The following is a 19,682-nucleotide window of genomic DNA, read 5'->3' as shown; positions in this document are numbered from 1 at the left end:
AACAATACATCGAATTCCTAATAAGAGGAGTAGTTTATAGTTATAAAGATCATATGTTTAATAAGATGTTGATTCCATCATTTTTGTCGGTTTATTTTCTTCCAATTCTTAATAGGTAGGAAATTTATTAATATTAGTTTGTGTTTTAAATATCTAGAAATGTTTGGCTTTGTAAATTTATCACCGGCTCCTATTTAAAGTATAAATATTATAAAGAATATCATAATTAAAGTTTAATAATCATAATCTAGTTTTACTGACTCACCGTATTAAAATTATATCAAGTTAACCTTAAAAATATTTGGAGAAACGTGGTTCAGTATAGTTCTAACTTTCTCCTTAAAAGGGAGAGAATACCTTAGCCCAGTTGTGGGACATTTACGGGGTGTTACTTTATTTTTATAAAAAATATTCAACGGTCTTAGTTCACTTATGTTCCATCAAAAACATTATTCGTTTTAAAAAATAAATTTTCGTAAATGTCTATTATTTTCTTCTAGTGCGGTTTTTTAAATCATGCTGCTTGTACAGAATAAGGATAAACAAATTATGATGATGTGAGTGGGCCGAGTAATATATCGTTGTCGTACCACGTGGCTCGCCTCGCGCGTCGCTGCGCCTCTAGGAGCAGTCGCTCGAGCTCAGCGCGACACGAGCAATGCACGAACTCGCGCGGCTTCACGCCCCGGAACACCTCCGCGATGGACGGCTTCACGTTATAGAATATGATCGTCTGACCGCGAGCGTGGAAGTCCTCGATTAGAGATTTTATTCCCTGAAATATTATGATATGTCGTAAGTAGGTTATGAAAATTAGATTAAAAAAAAAGGTAACTCAGTGACGCTACCTTAAAAAAAAATGTGTCGTTAAGTTTAAGTGAGTGACTGATGATGTATCACCGAGTAAAGCTAAATCGCAAGACACATATTATGGTCTAACTTAAAAATGACTTTGAAATAATTGTAAAGATTTCATATTTTTTGAAAATTTGGGAAATAATGTAGTGCCTTATGTACCTTGGCGGCGGTGAAATCGGCGGCCTGCACGTGGTGCGCGTCCAGCACGAGCGGCGCGTCGCCGGCCGCCTTGCGCAGCGCGCGCCGCACGTACTCCGCCGCGGGGAACGCCAGCGCGCGGTCGATGGTCGCCACCGCGTAGCGCACGCCGCCCTCCGACTGGAAGTTGTGAAATACGTTTAAAGACAATAGCCGATGGAAGCCTCTATTGAAATAAAAAAAAAAATTAAACAATTTTTCAGAACTTGTGTTGATGTGATTTTCACCTTTAAAAGAATTAACGAAAACACAAAAATGTACAAGTAAAAGGGAATACTTTAATTTATTCCTGGAGTAAAAAGACAGAAATTGATTCCAAGGATGTTTTACATAAAATAACAACAAAACGAGATACGAGTGAGGCTTACTACAGTTTACATACCGGGTACGCTTGATCAACTATTATTAAAAGATAATCGTGTTTCTCACGATGTTAACTACAATCATTAAATATGCTCATCTAGGCTACCTACAGTGAATACAGCGACTACGTTTAAAGTATACGAATAAAATAGAGTTTAATTACAACGGCGGTGGTGACGCGCACGGCGGGTCGTGCGGACGCGTAGAGTAGGAACAAAAGATTAACGGCAATGCCCAGCACGATGCCCAGCTCCAGTCGCGTCACAAGACACGCCCCGAATGTGACTACCGCAGGTATTATGTCTACCTCTGAAATATTATTATAATTATAATAGATTGAATTTAGAAAAGAAGCCGACATTCTCATTTCATTGAAATAAGTCATTATTAGTTAGAGAAAAAATATATTTGTATTTACTCACTCTTAGTTCGCCATATCGGCTTAAAGACGTGTAATTCCATCATGAAGACGACGGCTGCTATTATCACCGCCGCCAGCGACGCCTTCGGAATGTAGTAGAAATAGGGTGTGAAATACTGTGAATATGCAAAAAATCTATGCTGTATACATAAATAATTGATAAATAATGAGCTAAACATAGTCAGTTCAATAATAAATTCAAGATAAACTGCCTATTTGCTTATTAACTTAATACGACGTCAAAATATAATCTGACCGATCCTCTTTAAAATTTGATATAGAGATAACTTGGGATCTAAAAGGTGCCCTAAAACGACGTCTCAGTGACATGATTACACAATTAAAAAATGCTCTATGTACCAAATATTAAAATTGTAAAGCATCCGAGAGACATTTCAAATCATGAATTTTCATCATTACAGACAAGCACTTTTTATCCGATTACATATATGTATTATTAGAAATACGAGTTGGTAGACCAAAATTCAATTGCATTACCTGAAGTGCCAACAGCACAAGGGCGCCGGTGTAGAGGCCGCCGGCGGGCGAGGCGACGCCGGACGCGTGGTTGACGGCGCCGCGCGACAGCGCGCCCGACACCGGCATGGACTCCACCAGCGACGACGCGATGTTGCACACGCCCAGCGCCACCATCTCCTGCGTCGCGTCCACGTACTTGCCCTCCGCTACACACGCGCTCGTCAAATTATACACATCCATATATAGTCAATTCCAACTATAAGAGGACAAAATCCAAATAAACAACATTTGACATAAAAAATGAAGCGACATCATTGGTCGAGAGCTTGAATTATCTAAGATGTACATTATGGATTTGCGAAAAAATGGCGTTTTGAACGTTAACTAAACTGTTATGGTATCTTTGGAAATAAGATTAAAGATAATATAAGTAATTAAGTAAAATAGTGTTGTATTATAAATAAAAATACATTAATCAAGAACTGATAGTAGTGCACAACATAGCCGAGCTATTAACAAATCTCAAGGATTACGTAAATCTAAGGAATGTTTGTCTTCATTCCTTCTTCGATTGGAATAGACTATAGAACCAAACCTAACTTTGAACCAGAACGATGTGATAACCAATCAAAGTATTTCAAAAATTTTCAAATTATTTCAAATTTACAATTTAAATATCTATAAATAAGGTGTCTCCTAAAAATATTCATAAATATACTCACAGAACACTTTTGCAAGTGCGATGTTCTCTAGTATAGAGAGCAAGGGCACTACAAAAATGGCGGAACCGAGTGTGGACGCCATTTCAGTGAAAGAGTAAGTATGGTTCCCCACCGTGGCAGAGAATGGCGGAGGAGATATCTGGGGTAGGCCAGCCTTTACTTCGCCTGAAAGATTCACAAATAATATTTTCTTTAGGATAATAAACAAAGAGATCATATAAAAGTCACCTTACATATCAGCTCACTCTTTTCTTACAAATAAATAAATATGCTTAATCGCAAATCCCAGTTTATATTTTGTGTATCGAAGAAACGGATTTCAATTGGTAGATCGATCCATCTGATCTGATCTTATCGATTGGGTTTGAGATATTTCTACTAACCGGTCAGAACGAAAGGCTGCTTGTTCTGCGTGTCGAAGTAGTAGGCGAGGGCGGCGCACACCAGCACCACGAGGATGTTGCGAGTTGTGGAGAGGAACCACAGCGCCTGCGCGAGCGCTGTCTTCAGTCGCGATACCTTGCCTTCACTCTCTGACATATCTTTTGTGCCGATCTTTATATCTTTCACTTTCTGTGAAATTTAAATTTGGTTTTAAAATTGGACGATGATAGAGAATATCGAATATCGATCGTTCAGAAAACCTCAATTTTAACCGTCCGAAAGTCTTAGCACAAAGAGTTTCGAGTGTTCAATTTGTGTTGTAGGAATTGAAAAAGAACATCGTAAAAAAGTACCAGCGTCGCATGAAAAATGGCTTGTTTATTCAATCTGTAGCAGAGCCATATGGTGTTCGTATTATTGGCTAGTAAGTAATTGTTATAATTATTGTCTTCTTAAGAGGAGAGGAGATCTTTGCCCCGAAATGAGACAAGTATAGACTATTGCTGTTTTCTTCTATAATTGGTATCGACAATCGTTAAAAGTTCGGCGTAGTTCTAACGTAGTGTAGAACCATCATAGTGTAAAAATATTTCTTTTATTTTATTCCAGAAAAGGTATTTAATTAAAACTACGATAGACCGATATAACGTTATAAATATCATGGAACAATATGTGTATAAAAATCCAATTAACAATCCAACGCGGAGCGTACGCCGGTTCAAATAAAATTACTTTTTCATTACATATGTTTAAAAAAGTTAATTAGAGGTCGATAGCAATCAGTCCAGCTTTTGGACACGGTGACGATTTTGTCTCGGCATTCATTTTCGTTGAATTCATATTGCATTCATAGCGCTCGTATTATTTACATACATCTATAATAATATACATTTTCCGTTTTTCCAATTGTTAGAAAATTACAATGCTGAATAATATTTTTTATTGTTAATAATCCACCATGTTAGTGATCGGCATTGTAAGATATATTAGAAATTTCTTACGGCGCACCAATGCGACACCAACCTTGAGAGTTAAGGTGTTATTTCCGGTGCGCCTGTAGTTACACTAACGCACCTACCCTAACTATCCAGAGGCCAATTTAAACAGTGGGTAAGTGCAGTACTATGAGCAATACACACTTATATAATTACTATTTAATCACTTCAAAAGTAAAATCAAAAGTATAACACCTCGCCTTATTGCCTCCACTGGTGACAGGAGGGCTGGTTCGTTTTTAGCCCTGAGGATCGGAACTGCGATTCAACGGGGAAATGCTGCTAGCATTCTTGCCACCATTCCACGCGGTCAAGATTTATACAGTAACTATTTTTAATTCATATTTGTATAGCACTTAATGTTATCAATTGTTATGGTAATCAATTTATAATTGATTATAACATCACTTCAATAAAAACTTTGTGATATACGTATGTATAGTGGACGTAATAACCATCGAATCAGACTAATTTGATGAGACGACCTTTTTATTCATAGCAAGTAAGTAATTAAAAAATAATACTCGATTTATTGCCGAGTGACAATTAAAAAATAATTGTTAATGCATTTAGGCGTAACATCAGTAAATAGCGGTAATTTACCGGTAACAGGATGTATTCAGGTTAATGTTAGTGTTTATCTCTTGATAGACGTCTGTTACAGCCCAGAGGGCACAGTAATGGTGATGATCGTTACGTGTGATACAGCGATACAATACAGTTTAGGTAAATTCCTAGTGACACCTGTTATTTTTGAATTCTGATGTCTTGATGATATATTGTTTAGATCGCGATACAAAATAAGATTTATAATGTGAATGATTTGCGTAGGAAATATAACTATATTTTGATAAACATTATGCGTCAATAGCAAAGATAAAAAAGTACCTTATATTATATATAGTTTAGTTTTGTTTTAAATTACCACCTCTATAAAACAATCACCTACGTAATGAGTTTGTTTTTCTAATTAAAAAACTCCTCAGACTTTGTGTTCGGACCTTTGGTATATTATTTGATTAAGTAATTTTTTTTGGGCCTGATTGTTTTTATTTTCGGACCATCACAACTAACACACACACATTAAACTAAAATCTTTAAGTCAGTCAGGCTTATTAATGAGTAGTATATGCTTACTCTTAGAAGCAATAACACGACGATGCAAGAAACGCCCAGCACGGTGTCCCACAGTCTGGTTTCGCCTATATGCTCGTACATACCGGTCCATACCTAAACATGCAAAATGTTATAATACATCATACTAATCTTAAAATAATATTAAAATAAGTCAAAGTTTTTTTCGATTAACTTCCACTAACCGTATGTTTTATTAGCCTATGTTATTCCAGTTCAATATTCGAACTGTCAATGTGTGGGTATTTCCAACGGTTAAAGATTAATATATTATTACAACGTACATTGACGCATAACACAATTAGAAAAACATTGATATTACAAATGAAAATAATATAGACTTTCTCAAAACTTTTTCATCCGGTGAATGCCAAAACGGTAAACATACAGTAGACTAGTTGTCGCTCGCGGCTCCACGTCAAGTGTGAGGCATAAAAAAGCCTGTGCCTCCTTGGGGTTCAAGTTTGCTTCATACCATATTTCATTAAATTCGGTTCATTGGTTCGGCCGTCAAAGAACAGACGGACAGAGTTACTTTCGCATTTATAATATCAGTATATATTAAATTTGGGTTAATGCTCTGTTTTAAAACGCTGATCAAAGTCAGTTTTACTAATCTGGCTCATATCTGTACGCTCATTGGTCGCCTATTGCGTCATCAGTCGTCAATGACCAATGACTACTCAGATTGAAGTCAAATAAAATAATCTGTTTTTGATCAGCGTTTCAGAGCCTAAAGATAAGTTTCGCAGTAAATTATTTGACGAAGGTCGATAGAAAGCGTTTAAAGCAACAAAAAGTATTAAATTGGCTGACGCTTGCAAAAAAATGATGATTACATTTAGCAAAAAGTAATAGTACACAAACTGGATCAATAGATTGTCTATTAAAAAACCTTATTAGTGCTATAATTGCGAAGATATTGAATTCTTTTAAGGCTTATTTAAAATAGAAAATAATATAATTAACTTTTAAATTAATTATTAGCTCATTTTTTTTATTAATAATGGCCAATCATATATTTCCAGTACGCTGTTAATTAAAAAAGACTTCTTTTTTTTTAATTAACAGTTTCATTAATAATTTTTTTAAAGGCTTCATAAAATGAATCGTGTTTGTGTACAGGTTTTTTGATATTATATAACATATATACCTGTAAGAATTTTCCACCAGGAAAGCTGAGCCCCAAGATATCTTTGACTTGAGTTGTGGCAATGATGATTGCGGCGGCCGAGGTGAAACCCACTGACACCGGTCCACTGATGAAGTCTATCAGAAATCCTAAAGAGCAGCACCATAGTTAAACCATTTGTATAAACTTCGAATAAAATTAAATCAATATGTATTTTATTTAAGTAAACTTTACAACAAAGCATTTTTGAATCGTCAATATTTAAACTCTACCACGATTTCGGAAAGCCTCTAGCGAAAAGAAACAGCAAGAAACTCGCATTGTTGCTCATTTCAAATAAACAGGCTTACAATGATGATATTATTGTTCAACCAATTTTGTGATGGAATCCGAACCCAAATCCAAGCGTTTATTTTTTTAAAGAAAATAAAAGGCATCAATTATAATAACAATTGTGAATGCAACATTTAAAATACAATATTTTAAGACTCGATCAAAGAATTTTAGATCGAGTCAGCGTCACCCGTGTGTGATTAATCAACGTACGTGAAATATTATTCAATATTTCAAACATTGCGTTGATTGCAAAATGACGTTATAAAAATATTTTGCAACGATCGGTTCGCGCGCAAGAATTTTCTTTAGAAAAACGTGAAGAAACCATAATATTATTTATTACGTCAAGCGAACATTTTATCGTGAAATGACGCGTATATTATGAAAATCGTACTGTTAAAGCGATATGTTTGGAATTACAATTCAAAAAATTTAATTACATATTTATGTCGCTACTTTCTAACCGGGATAAAAGGTGTCTCTGTACCAAATTTAATTGCTATCCTTTCAGCCGTTCTGGCGTTATAGAATAACAAAAATCTATCCAGACATTGCTGTTCCATTGCTCTGTAGACAATATAACACATTTTCTAGAAATAATAATGACCTCGATATTCATCGTTAGCCTGTCCAAATTCAGTGTCTCACTAAACTTTTAACCTAATACATGTTTTTTTTAAATTAATAAGTTTATTCTTAATTTTAAGTGTCTAATTTTATTTGATTTTCACTGCTATGTATTATTTTTTCACTTTTTATCTTAATATAATTTAAATATTTTTTGCTTTATAGTGCATGATTGTGGTATTCTCTAATTGGAAGGAGCACACAACTTGTAACCCTTATATTATTTAATTTTAAGAATATGTATTTGGTGTGTATCTTTTGTTGGAGATTCATAAATTAATATATTAAATAAATTATAATATAAGTAAAGTAACATAAGACGATATAATACGCTAATTATTATTAGTCATTAGACCTTAAACTTGATTGGAATGAAGAGGAAGCGCCGACCGTGACCTCAGAGTATTTAAATGAAACAAAACAAATCGAACGCTGGAAGCACTCGTCGACGCTCGACACCAATAGACCATTGTCGATAAACAATGTGTTTGTTCTCATAAACGCCTGTTTTGATACACTCCACATGACACTGAGACTTGTATGTACATGTCTTCGTTACACAATAATTATACAGACTTTACAGTAACTATTGATTGTGTTTTGTGCTTATATCACGAGCGTCGATGGAATAGAATAGAATATGCTTTATTGTACATCAGAGAGTAAGAGTAAACTAAACAAGTAAAAGGAAAAGTAAAGTAAAATTAATGGTACTTTAATGGTACTTTACTTTTGGTTAAGGATATGAGATTGAGCGATCATCAAGTCGATGTAAAGATACTTTCATACTTATAATAAACTTTTCTTTGTGGTAGGGTTTTTTGCAAACCCGTTTGGGTAGATACCAGCCAAACATCATACATTCTACCACTGAGCAGCAATATTCAGTTTTGATGTATTCCGGTTTGAAGGGTGAGTGAGCCAGTGTAACTACATGACAAGGGATATAACATCTTAGCTCCTAAGGTGGCGCATTGGTGTGATGTAAGGAATGGTTATTATTTTTTACAGCGTCAATGTCTATAGGCGGTGGTGACCACTTACCATCAGGCCCCCTGTTTGCATGTCCACCTACCTTTTGTATAAAAAAAAACTGCTAGACGAAAATGTATTTCAATTAATTGGAATATAATGACTGTCGTTTATTTCTATAGCGTCTTAAGATCATCAATTAACCGTTTTTGATGACTTTATTATAATAATTATGTCATGGTTTAATTTTTATTTTTAAATTAAACTAAATGTTTATAACTTACCTAGCTGAAGTATACCCATGATAAGTTCAACGCAACCAGATAAAAATGCCAGCAGCACCGCGAATTCTGGACCAAGTCCGTGCAGGTTTTCTCTCGTCAGTATGGCGGCTATGGCAGTAGGACCAATGGCTGAATCCTTTACGGAACCGAACACAGTGTACACGAAGCAAGCCATGAATGAGGAGTATAGCCCGTATTGGGGAGGAAGACCGGCCACTCCTGCATAGGCTATTGCTTGTGGGATCACTGTCAGCCCTACTGTCAATCCTGTGAAAAAATAATATTTTTTATTAAAGATTACTTGGTGGTAGGGCTTTGTGTAAGCCCGTGTGGGTAGGTATCACCCACTCCTCAAATATTCTATTGCCAAATAACAGTACTCAGTATTGTAGTGTTCCGGTTTGAAGAGATATTTCTTACAGCGCCATTGTCTATGGGCGGTGGTGACCATTTAGCATCAGGTGGCCCTTATGCTCGTCTGCCAAACTATGTCATAAAAAAATATATTGAAATGTATATGGTTGTAATAAGTGAGTTTGCAAAATATAAAAAGTTGGTACATATTGATTTTATTTAAATACTTTATTCAAGAGGGGGCTCACTACAACGTTGTTATTTACTTAAGAAAAGCCAACTGACTAATATAAATGAGCCCCGTATCGATTTTATGTCACAAAACAATGAGTTAGGTTAGATTAAATATTAACGGTTTTTTAAAGCTATTCTTGTGAAGTTTGTATTTTTTTTGTCACCGGGACATTGTAAACATCAGTTACTTTTTTAATAAAATAATATTGACATATCCCCCTATAATAACTCTCATTTTATCACATGTTAAATTAAATGCCTAGAAGGTGTTGTTGAAATACACCTTCCAGGCCTTAGAGGACTTAACTCAATACCTATACGTAACTATATAATTTTAGGTATATTAACATTTAAAAAGCAATAGCTTAATATAAAATTTTGATACCTTTCAAATTTAATTACTGATAAAATAATTAAATTATTAGCATAATAGAAATACATTACAAAATTTATTATATTCAGACTTAAAAATAATTTTACTAGTGAAATCTTGAACCTAGATCTAGGCCGAAGCTTGCAAAATAACACCACAATGCCTCCATTCACACAAGAAATCTCACTAATTTAACGCTTCACTAACTCAGACGTTAGGTATAAAATATAATGCTCTAACAATTACATAGAGTCTATATAAATACTTTATAGTACTTAATTAAATATTTTAGTTGTTGCTCCACGGGTCACGTACGTGTGGAGTAGTAACTAAAATTTCAACGGTCGTTTACGAAAAAAAGTCTGAAAAAATCGTAAACCTAGGCTAAGGCTTCGTTGTCATTCCTATTCTTTAATGCCAGTCGGTAAATGACAGATTTTCACGCGATTCATACAGATTTCCTCAGTATGTTTTCCTTTATCGCTGAGTGCGAGTTGTATTGTTAAAAACAAAAATTAAGAAAATGAAAATTCTGTGTTAAGTGCCCAGAGGTAAATTTGAACGGGTGACCTGTTGAAGTTAAATTGTTCGAATTCACAAATGGGATAATTATGTTCGACTGGTGGTCGCTACCGTCTAGAGTTTGCAGAGCCTCTCTCTCATTATCAAATCTCAGGACCCAAGACAACCTAGAGGCAAACTCCCAGGACGTCTCTTAAATCCTTTTCTAAATAATTACAAATAATTTACAAATAATCATTTTAATAAAGCCTTCAACCGACATTTATTAAACAATTAAATCTTAACTTTTAAAACATTAAAATTAATTAATAAATTAATTAATCACTCATATTTTTTCATTATAATTATAATTTTATATCATCATAATCTATATAATTTTATATGAAGTTAGACTTGTAAGAGTCCGCTAAGAAATGTTTTACTCGTATACACTGTAAAAAAGTATTTTGTTTTTTTTTGTAAATAAGTCACTTTTGTTTTTTTCGGCATCATATTCATTGATTTCGTAATTTCGTCGTTATCAATGTGGAAACATCACGGGACGTCCCGGGATTCGAACCTTATCGCTAGCTCAACCTCAATTCAACACAATTTAGAAGCATTTTTACCAATGTATGTTTGAGCAGTCATTCAATTTATTCATTGCAATGCTGTTAATTGTCAATTTGCGTCGGAAATTAGTCTACCGCCTACGACAATGTTTTTTATTTCTATTTTGATATGCGATTTAAATAAATTAATGCAATAATGAAAAAACTGTAGATATATTTAGAGTATAAGAATACGGATACGGAAGTACAGAAGTACAGATTCGGATTGGACTGAAAATCTTTTCCTTAAAATCCGTTGCCCTAGATAAAGTAAACGAATTAAAATTTAATAAACCATATAATCGTATTTAATATATTTATTAAAACCCACTTCTTTCATAATTAAATACGTACATACGAAAAATATAATGGAATATAATTATTACAATACAAACATTATTTAAAAAATAGATATTAAATCAGTTTCACGTATGACGTTAGTTTAAATATAGCAATCTACAGCAAAAACACATAAAATTTTAACTATGTCAAATCTTTAGTGAAACCGATCGGAGTGAACAGATAAAGGCGTGCGCCGGAGCGTGTCGCGCATGCGCTCGCCCATCTGTCCTCCAGAAAAAGGCAGCGGCTTCTGGTTTTATCGACTTAAATATTTCAGACAAATCATAAACCGGAAATTTGTTACGTGTTTCCTTATCGAAAGTACTGAATTGTATTTATTTTAAACCGTTGTTGGGTCATAAAGACACTACGAACAAAACATATATACCGAAAAGGTAAAATATAATTTATTTCATGTCAAATTTGTCGTATTGCTCAAATAAAGTAATAAAAAAAGTTCCGGTGCAATCGGCCCCGCTTTATCCCACATGCCCCTAAATTATTTTTCCAGCGGGAGATAAAACGGGACTCCTCTACTGGTTACTTGAAGATACAACATGTATAAACTTACTTATGAGACATACCTGCAATAATATCCGCTAAACCACTTCTGAAGGAATAGTGTGGTAACCAGGCAAGAATGGGTATCCTGCGAAGAAGAGTTTTCTTGGAACAACAGGCTCGGAGGCGCCGGACAGCATCGCTTTTCCACGTGCTCTTCTTCGGTGTGGGTGAATAATGTTGATACGGTCCATTTCCAACTGTAAATAAGATACTTTTGTAATGCTTACAGTTAAACGGTGACCATGAATCACATTTTATTTTCAGGACAAGGATAGGGATATATGGAATTTAGATACTTAATAATAATACAATTCCAAAGGATATGTTATTAATTATATATACACGTACATTATATATGTGTATTCTAAACGATACGAGATAAGATGAAGTAGAGTGAGTGAACTCATTAGGGTGACGATAATGGTCTTTGTTATTGAACTCTCTTAAATTATTTGACAGTTGTATTAACAAAGGCCTTGTTTCCTGAATAAGTTTTCCCAGTTCAAACATTATCAAACTAACGAATATGTGACAATATTTGACGTCAAACGAAACAGCTGCGAAATTAATCGGTTCTGTTGAATAATTACCGTTAATAATTGTAATATTTTTGCAAAATAATAAAAGCAGAAATGATATTTATATATTAATTACAGTTTTACCGGTTATTATTTATTGTATATAAAAAAACTAAGAATGTATACACGAGTACCTAGTTATAATAATGAAAAAAATTAAAAATTGAATCTACACTTGTAAGTAAACAACCTAGTGATACGTATTATATGAATTCCAGATGTAGGTCAAAGTAAAGTCAAGGTCCGACATCGCAGCTATGGTATGAGTGTAACTTGTCGCGTGCCCTTGAACCCCGTGAACCAGCTGGCTAGAATAACCTGAAACCTGCGCATGCGCCGGCGAGCACTACATCCGTAAACGTACATATGTAGGCCACATTACTTGAAACCTACGTAAGCACAAAACTATTTTACCTAGAGTCTAAACTTGGCATACTGTTTTAATAATTCATAAACCTTTGAAGGAAGTTTGACAAAACGAGACTATTTATTTATAATTGTGTTATTTATGAACTTTACGTTTTATTTTTTATTTTTATGAAGTAGGTAGCTCGACGGGCAAATGGATCACCTGGTGGTATGTGTTCACTACCCATATACAATGGCGTCATAAGAATTTTTAATGATGCCTTACATCTCCCATGCGCCACCAACCTTGGGAACTAAGTTGATTATATCCCTTTTGCCTGAAGTTACATTGGCTCACTCACTTTTCAAACAGGAATATAAGAATACTAGATATTGCTGCTTGTCGGTACAATATTTGATGGGTGGGTGGTACCTACTCAGACAAGCTGGCACAATGCGCATATAGGCCATCTGATGGTAAGTGGTCACCACCGCTCATAGGCAATGGCACTCTAAGAAATATTAACCATTCATCGCCAATGCGCCACGAACCTTGGGAACCAAGATGTTATGTTCCTTGTGCCTGTAGTTACATTGGCTCATTCACCCTTCAAACCGGAACTATACTGAGTACTGTTGTTTGGCGGTAGAATATCTGATGAGTGGGTGGTACCTACCCAGACGGGCTTGCACAAAGTTTTACCACCAAGTAAAGTAACGCGTGGGGCGTTAAAACCAAATAAAACTTTATTACGTGCAATATTCTATACAGTTCAATAGCTATATTGCCAGTGCTCCTTATCCGATACGTAGTGATCTGGGGCGAGTTCATCCGGGGCTATAACCTAGTCTAAGAGATAATGTGATGACTATGGAGTTTGATAATTAAAAAGAACTCACAATATTGATGAATGAACAACTTTAACATAGTTAATTTTATTATAAGAAAAAAAATTGTTCTGCAATAAGTTATTCAAGTTATCAGACTGAATAAAAGGGCTTATATTATTTTGAAAATAATTAGGTTAACGAAAATAGCACCGGGATATAATTATAAATTATTTAAATTGTCTTGACCGTTTCGAACCTGATGCCTGTGCAATATGTAGCCGTATAAATAAGCCAGACGCTAGCTAAGCCAACGAGGCATGTGATTAGTAGGAATACGAAATGCGTTAGACTGTAAAGTGTTAAAAAAATCTTTATTAGATTGTATCAATCTATCATTACTCGAGTCATGATTACATGTAATTATTAAGCCAACTTGTCAATTGTTCACGGTTAGTTGAAGTGTGTATATAAGTGTGTATGTGTATGCATATGTGTGTGTGTGTCTGTGTATACGATATAGGTGCCTGTGTATACGAGTTGTGTATTTAACGTGTATATTGTTAACCTTCAGTAAAAAGCAAATAATATATTATAAACAGTAAATTTTAGGGTCGGCTTAATTATTATTTATGTTGTTAATAACTTCGATAGTCTAGTAGTTAACTTGGTCGGGTGCAGTTCGTGAGACCCTGAGTTTGAATCTCGGATCAAGACATTAAAGGTTTTTCGGTTTAGATTTTTTTAAGAACAGCAAGCTGTTAATAATTGTAGATAAAAAGATTTGAGCTGCTGCGCTTTCAAGTCTAAACAATTGAACCGAATGTGGCATTAAAGCAAGCTTGAAGCCTAGGAGAGTGTGGGTTCCTCCTGCTTGGCCTAGGTCAAGTCTTGTACGGGCCTCGAGGAATTCCTCCTTGGCTTGTCCTCAACGGCAGCAATAGTTACCAGTGAATTTTGACCCAGTGGGTCAGGGTCTTAATGACCTAGTGGAAGGACCATAAGCCAATTTTTTTCATACTTAACACCTGACGAACAATCCCTAAAATGCGAGCGATGTCAAAAATATAAAAGCCTCACTCTAAAATAACGTTTTCGTGTCTAAGTGACGTGAGACACGATACTTCAGTCGAAGGACTGGTCTTTGTAATGATTTAATACGCAAATATTACACCACGGCTTCTCGTTATTGATTAAATTCTATACAAATTTATTAATATTTTATAGATTAATTATGGATGATTGTTTAACTGTACTTGGTTAATTTTTGTCGCTAGTTTTTTGGGTGCCGCAAGTTAAGTTAAGAAATCTGGCAAGACTTCTTTGTCGCACCGTTAAAAATAGAATTCTCTACCAGCACACGTGTTCCCCTCCTCTTATAACCGGCATGGCGAGGGCGACTAGTGCAGTTCATTCTCCCTGACTACTAGCCGTCTTCGCTTTGGACTCCACTACCACTTACCATCAGGTGAGTGGAGTCATATGCCCAGTAAAAATAAAAAAAGTTAAGGAACGAGTAGGTACGATTTGTGGGGCTATCAGTATGGTAGCATTTGCATCCCGTGATTCCCCCAGTGACAGAGAAGGTCTCGATGGTTTATTAGAGATTCGGACTTCGGGTGTTAGTGAGGACCACATAAATGTTTATATTTTTCATTGCTCATTAATATTTTTGGATTAATTTGGGTTATTTTGTTTGAATTACTTAAAATATGTCAAAAAAATAAGGAATAATAATTCACTTCTTATGTTCGAAATGTTAGTGTATAAACAGTTTTGGAAAGTTTTTTGAGATAGATATAATAAAATAATATATTAGTTGGCGTAAAGTTTTATTGTTAGTATTCTATGTATTTGTGTAGAGGAATTAAATGATTGAGGTTAAACATTGTATAGTTGTTGTGGCCATATGCGTGAAGGTTTCTACCACAATAACATCAACGTCCAATCAATGTGTCGCGTATTTTGTCATAAAAAAGTTAAAGATTGAGTCTCGTATGATATAAATTTATGGATTTAAATGATTTATTAATTCAAATTTATTATCTATAATGTAATTTAAAATAAATATATATTTTTTTTCAATTTTTGTTTGTCTGTCTGTCTGTTTGTTCCGGCTAATCACTGGAACGGCTGGGCCGATTTTGATGGGACTTCCACTGACAGATAGCTGATGTAATAAGGAGTAACTAAGGCTACAACAATAACTTTTTTGTTCAATTCAAACGCGCACGAAGTCGCGGGCACAGCTATTAAGAAAATATAATAGGTACTCCGTAATGTAGATCACGTGCATATTTTTAACAAGCGTAATTATATAACTTGCATTATTAAAGTTTAGTATAGGTACTAAATCTATCCCAATATTATGAATGCGATAGTAACTCTGCTGTTATTTTGTCACGCCTAGGCCGTTGAACCAAATAATATAGACTACTTTTTTAGTTTACCCCGAGAGGTAAAATGTGATTTGACGATTGGTGTGCTAGCGCGGGTAAAGCCGCAGGTTCAGCTAGTTATTTATAATTTACAATATAAATATTCAAATTGAACTCATAAATTACGGACCCAAGAAACATACGTAATATATATTTTTTTGTATATATATATATGTAATGTAACTTTGTCTGTTTGTCGCTCTATCACGGCCAAAACACTGATCCGAATTTGATGAAATTTGTTACGAAGTAAGCTTGAATTCCAAGAAAGGTCATAAGGTACTTTCATATTATATCTAATATCAGAGGACTATCTCCTAAAATGCGAGAAAATCCGCAGGTGCAAACTAGTACTGTATAAAGCCTTCAAAGCAAAGTCCGTTGGTTTTTGTGCTTTGTAAATAAATAACCAATTAACTTACTTTTTGTGCACGCCATTAGAAAACAATTGTAAATAAAAATTATAATAATTTAATGATATAATTACTAGTTTCTTGGACTTTTTTCAATGAGAAGAATTGTTGATTCGTGTTCAAACAAAAGACAGGCTATAAAGGTAAGATTATTCGCAACTTTTCGAACTCGGGATCTGAGGATGAACAGCCATAACAACCGTAAAAGCAACGCGGCAACCGGACAATATTATTATTATTTAACTAAACCTGAACGAAGTTTTTTTCTTGGGCTAGCGTTGCATATTTAATCTGTTAAATGTCAAAAAAATCCCTCCAAAACGCAATAATTATTTGCCTTAAAAATATATTATTACAGTACATGTATTTGCGTCAGAGAAACGTGAACAAAATCGAGTGCGTGTTCTAGTAAAGAATAAGGAGATAGGTTTTCATGTCATCCGGTGAAAGCCACATACCAACTATGTTACGTCAGACATACTTGTCTCGTCAGACTAGCCTTTTCATTAACATGCTAAATCTAGAAAATCGTGGCTTGAAATCAATGCAAGACTCGGTATCGAGTTACAGTAAATATGTCAGAGTAGTAGACGGTAGAATATTGCCTTTCAAGAATTCAAGTTCATTTGTCTGTCTGAATAAATCACAAATAGTTTTTATTTTAATTCTAATACTTTGTATAAAAGAAAACCCCATTACACAAATAATATTTGTAGTGACGCAGTTTCTGGTTCAAAACCAGAAAAGTTACACTGAGTTTTGAATTGCTTTATCTGAGCTTATTTCCGTTAATGATAATGTCATCGACGGTAAAAGAAAATGTTGTGAGAAGACCTGTATTTCGCGCACGGAAGCTAATAATTTAGAAAGGCTGTTATTGGTCAGCTAATGGTGTTAAACGGTCAGCTAATTTAAGCGGTTTTGGTCACCTCCAAAATTTATTTTTCAAAGCAAATCGAGCTGCTTTTGGTAAATGGCAAAAATAACTTACTTGATCAAATATCACATATTATCATGTAATAAATTTTAAGGCTGGTCAATATAATTATATATAAAACAATTAATATATATTTACCAATACCAACCATACCAATTGCATAATTCTGCGATTCAAACAATAATAATATTTGATTTAGTTCGCTGGTGGATTTACGGCCGAGAAAAAGATATTATGCTGTCAAAATAAGTTTTCAGCTAATTTCTTTTGTGAACCCAATGTTAAAAAAAATACCATTTCGTTTAGAAATATGCAACCTGTATCAAGTCATCAAATACATTTAAAAAATAGTTCCTACGCCATAAGGGATATATCTGACATTGCATTGGAAATATTTGTAGATCGCATTTATTTTAATAAGATAATATATATATTTCATATTAATAAGTGTGTTGCAATCGAATTCTGAGAAGTGTATGCGGAAAAACATACTAATTCTATTCATAATACATAGTTAAGCCAGTTAAGCTAGTAACAATAGATTCATGTTATTTCATTATTACAGCACCACCCTGGAAGAGATCGCTATGTATATATCTATAAGGTCACCAAAATTGAGTAATAGATAGATATGTATTACGGCACTTTTGAAAATTCATCATACAAGAATAAGTAAGTAGTGATTGGGAAGAAAAATTTGAATGAAAGTACGTAATTTGTTAAGTCAAAAGGCTAACATTGCAATGGGGAGACACCTAATAGGCATATACATATGTGACCCCACACACACAAACACACCATACAATTAATAAATACCGTTTATAACAATAACAAAGCACTATCACGCCGTTTTGTTTTGTGGAATAATTATTAAATAAAAAAATTACAAAATAACATTTTTTTTTAGGTATCTTATTAATTTGCAATATATTAATTGTCTATATTAACTGCCCGTCCGACATAGAACGGGTACAATTTCCATCCCAATTTCTTCTATATGTCGATCGGACCTACCTATATTTCGGACATCTTGTGATGAATCATTCAATGCTATTTCGATTCAAATATAATACATTTATTGTTAAATTTTCGAAACAGACGCGTTTATAAATTAAACAATTTACGAATTTGACACCTGTTCTAAATTGCCACTCAGGTGAAGTAACGGTATACCTCACCGTATAATTATACCATTTGCTTAGAAGTCGAGGGTTGTTTGTTATACAAATAAAGAAATTCTATATAAAGCGTCGTATGATCATGACTCACTGTACGTGACCGCTTTTACTAGTAGTCATACCGACGAATGTGGTAAGTTTTTATTTTATATAACACTTGGGCCTTGAGGATTCAATTGATTGCGCTTATTATCTATATAAAAAAAGGCAAACAGAAAAATGTTTGGTTATTTGTCGCGCAATTTTACTAATAAGAGACAATATTGGCGATATAATTAGTCTAAAAAAAATTTGGTCTAATGAAATTCATATATGATTTCATAAATAATTAATTATTATGATTGAATTGTAACCACTAGGCGAACAATAGTACCTATTATATTATACGGCTGCAGAGTAAAGTATTTTTATTATATAACATTTTGAAACCTATCGAATTATTTTTTTTAATTATATTAGAATTCGCTAAGCGTAATTGATACTGCATTTATGATATCAGTATATAGAAAAGCAGTTGATAAAGAATATCGCTTTGAAGGGATCATTTATATTAATTTTCCTTTATTTCCAGACAAGTTGGCTCCCGCTGGGCTAATTTAAGAAGCGACTCCAATAAACCTATAAATACCTGTCTTAGTAGTAATTGACACTTTTATTAATATATATTTTTTACCTCTATGCAACTTAATATGTTGTTCCTTACGCTATTTTGCATATTATATTATATTGAGATATTATGTTTTTAGTTACCAAAATTTTAAATCCTCAATACTCAAATAGCAACCATAAAAGTACAATACTCCGTGATGACACGACGTCAGTCGACCGGAACGTAACGCTTCGCGTAATCACGTTTGTGATCGCGTTCGTAACATTTGAGTTTACCTCACTTTAAAATATTTATAATGAATACCACTTACTCTTGCTCTGAGGGCGCTCGAGTGTACTATTTAATCAAATTATTTTGGTTTATCTTAAATTTAAATATTTTATATTTTTATTAAAAAAATATTTAAAGAAAAAAATTTCAAAACTATACATAATATTAAGACTGGTTTTAAAATTAGGTACATTAAC

The 19,682-nt window shown here is 34.0% G+C and overlaps 1 protein-coding gene across 1 annotated transcript in view; it reads right to left on the bottom strand.

Moving 5' to 3' along the window:
* LOC113394871 (sodium-independent sulfate anion transporter-like) overlaps positions 1 to 19,682 on the bottom strand; it is a 31,613-nt gene that overhangs the window by 356 nt on the left and 11,575 nt on the right. The window contains exons 2-12 of the mRNA XM_026632322.2: positions 11,906 to 12,082; positions 8,907 to 9,173; positions 6,709 to 6,836; positions 5,559 to 5,651; positions 3,426 to 3,615; positions 3,043 to 3,207; positions 2,339 to 2,526; positions 1,842 to 1,956; positions 1,583 to 1,728; positions 1,018 to 1,176; positions 591 to 775 (exon numbers count right to left, since the gene is read on the bottom strand). Coding sequence (XP_026488107.2) covers positions 591 to 775; positions 1,018 to 1,176; positions 1,583 to 1,728; positions 1,842 to 1,956; positions 2,339 to 2,526; positions 3,043 to 3,207; positions 3,426 to 3,615; positions 5,559 to 5,651; positions 6,709 to 6,836; positions 8,907 to 9,173; positions 11,906 to 12,082 — 1,813 coding nt within the window. The remainder of the gene's footprint in view (positions 1 to 590; positions 776 to 1,017; positions 1,177 to 1,582; positions 1,729 to 1,841; positions 1,957 to 2,338; positions 2,527 to 3,042; positions 3,208 to 3,425; positions 3,616 to 5,558; positions 5,652 to 6,708; positions 6,837 to 8,906; positions 9,174 to 11,905; positions 12,083 to 19,682) is intronic.

Source organism: Vanessa tameamea, chromosome 9 (genome assembly GCF_037043105.1).
Source record: "Vanessa tameamea isolate UH-Manoa-2023 chromosome 9, ilVanTame1 primary haplotype, whole genome shotgun sequence".
NCBI classification, from domain to species: domain Eukaryota; kingdom Metazoa; phylum Arthropoda; class Insecta; order Lepidoptera; family Nymphalidae; genus Vanessa; species Vanessa tameamea.
This window is presented reverse-complemented; position numbering and strand designations above follow the sequence as displayed.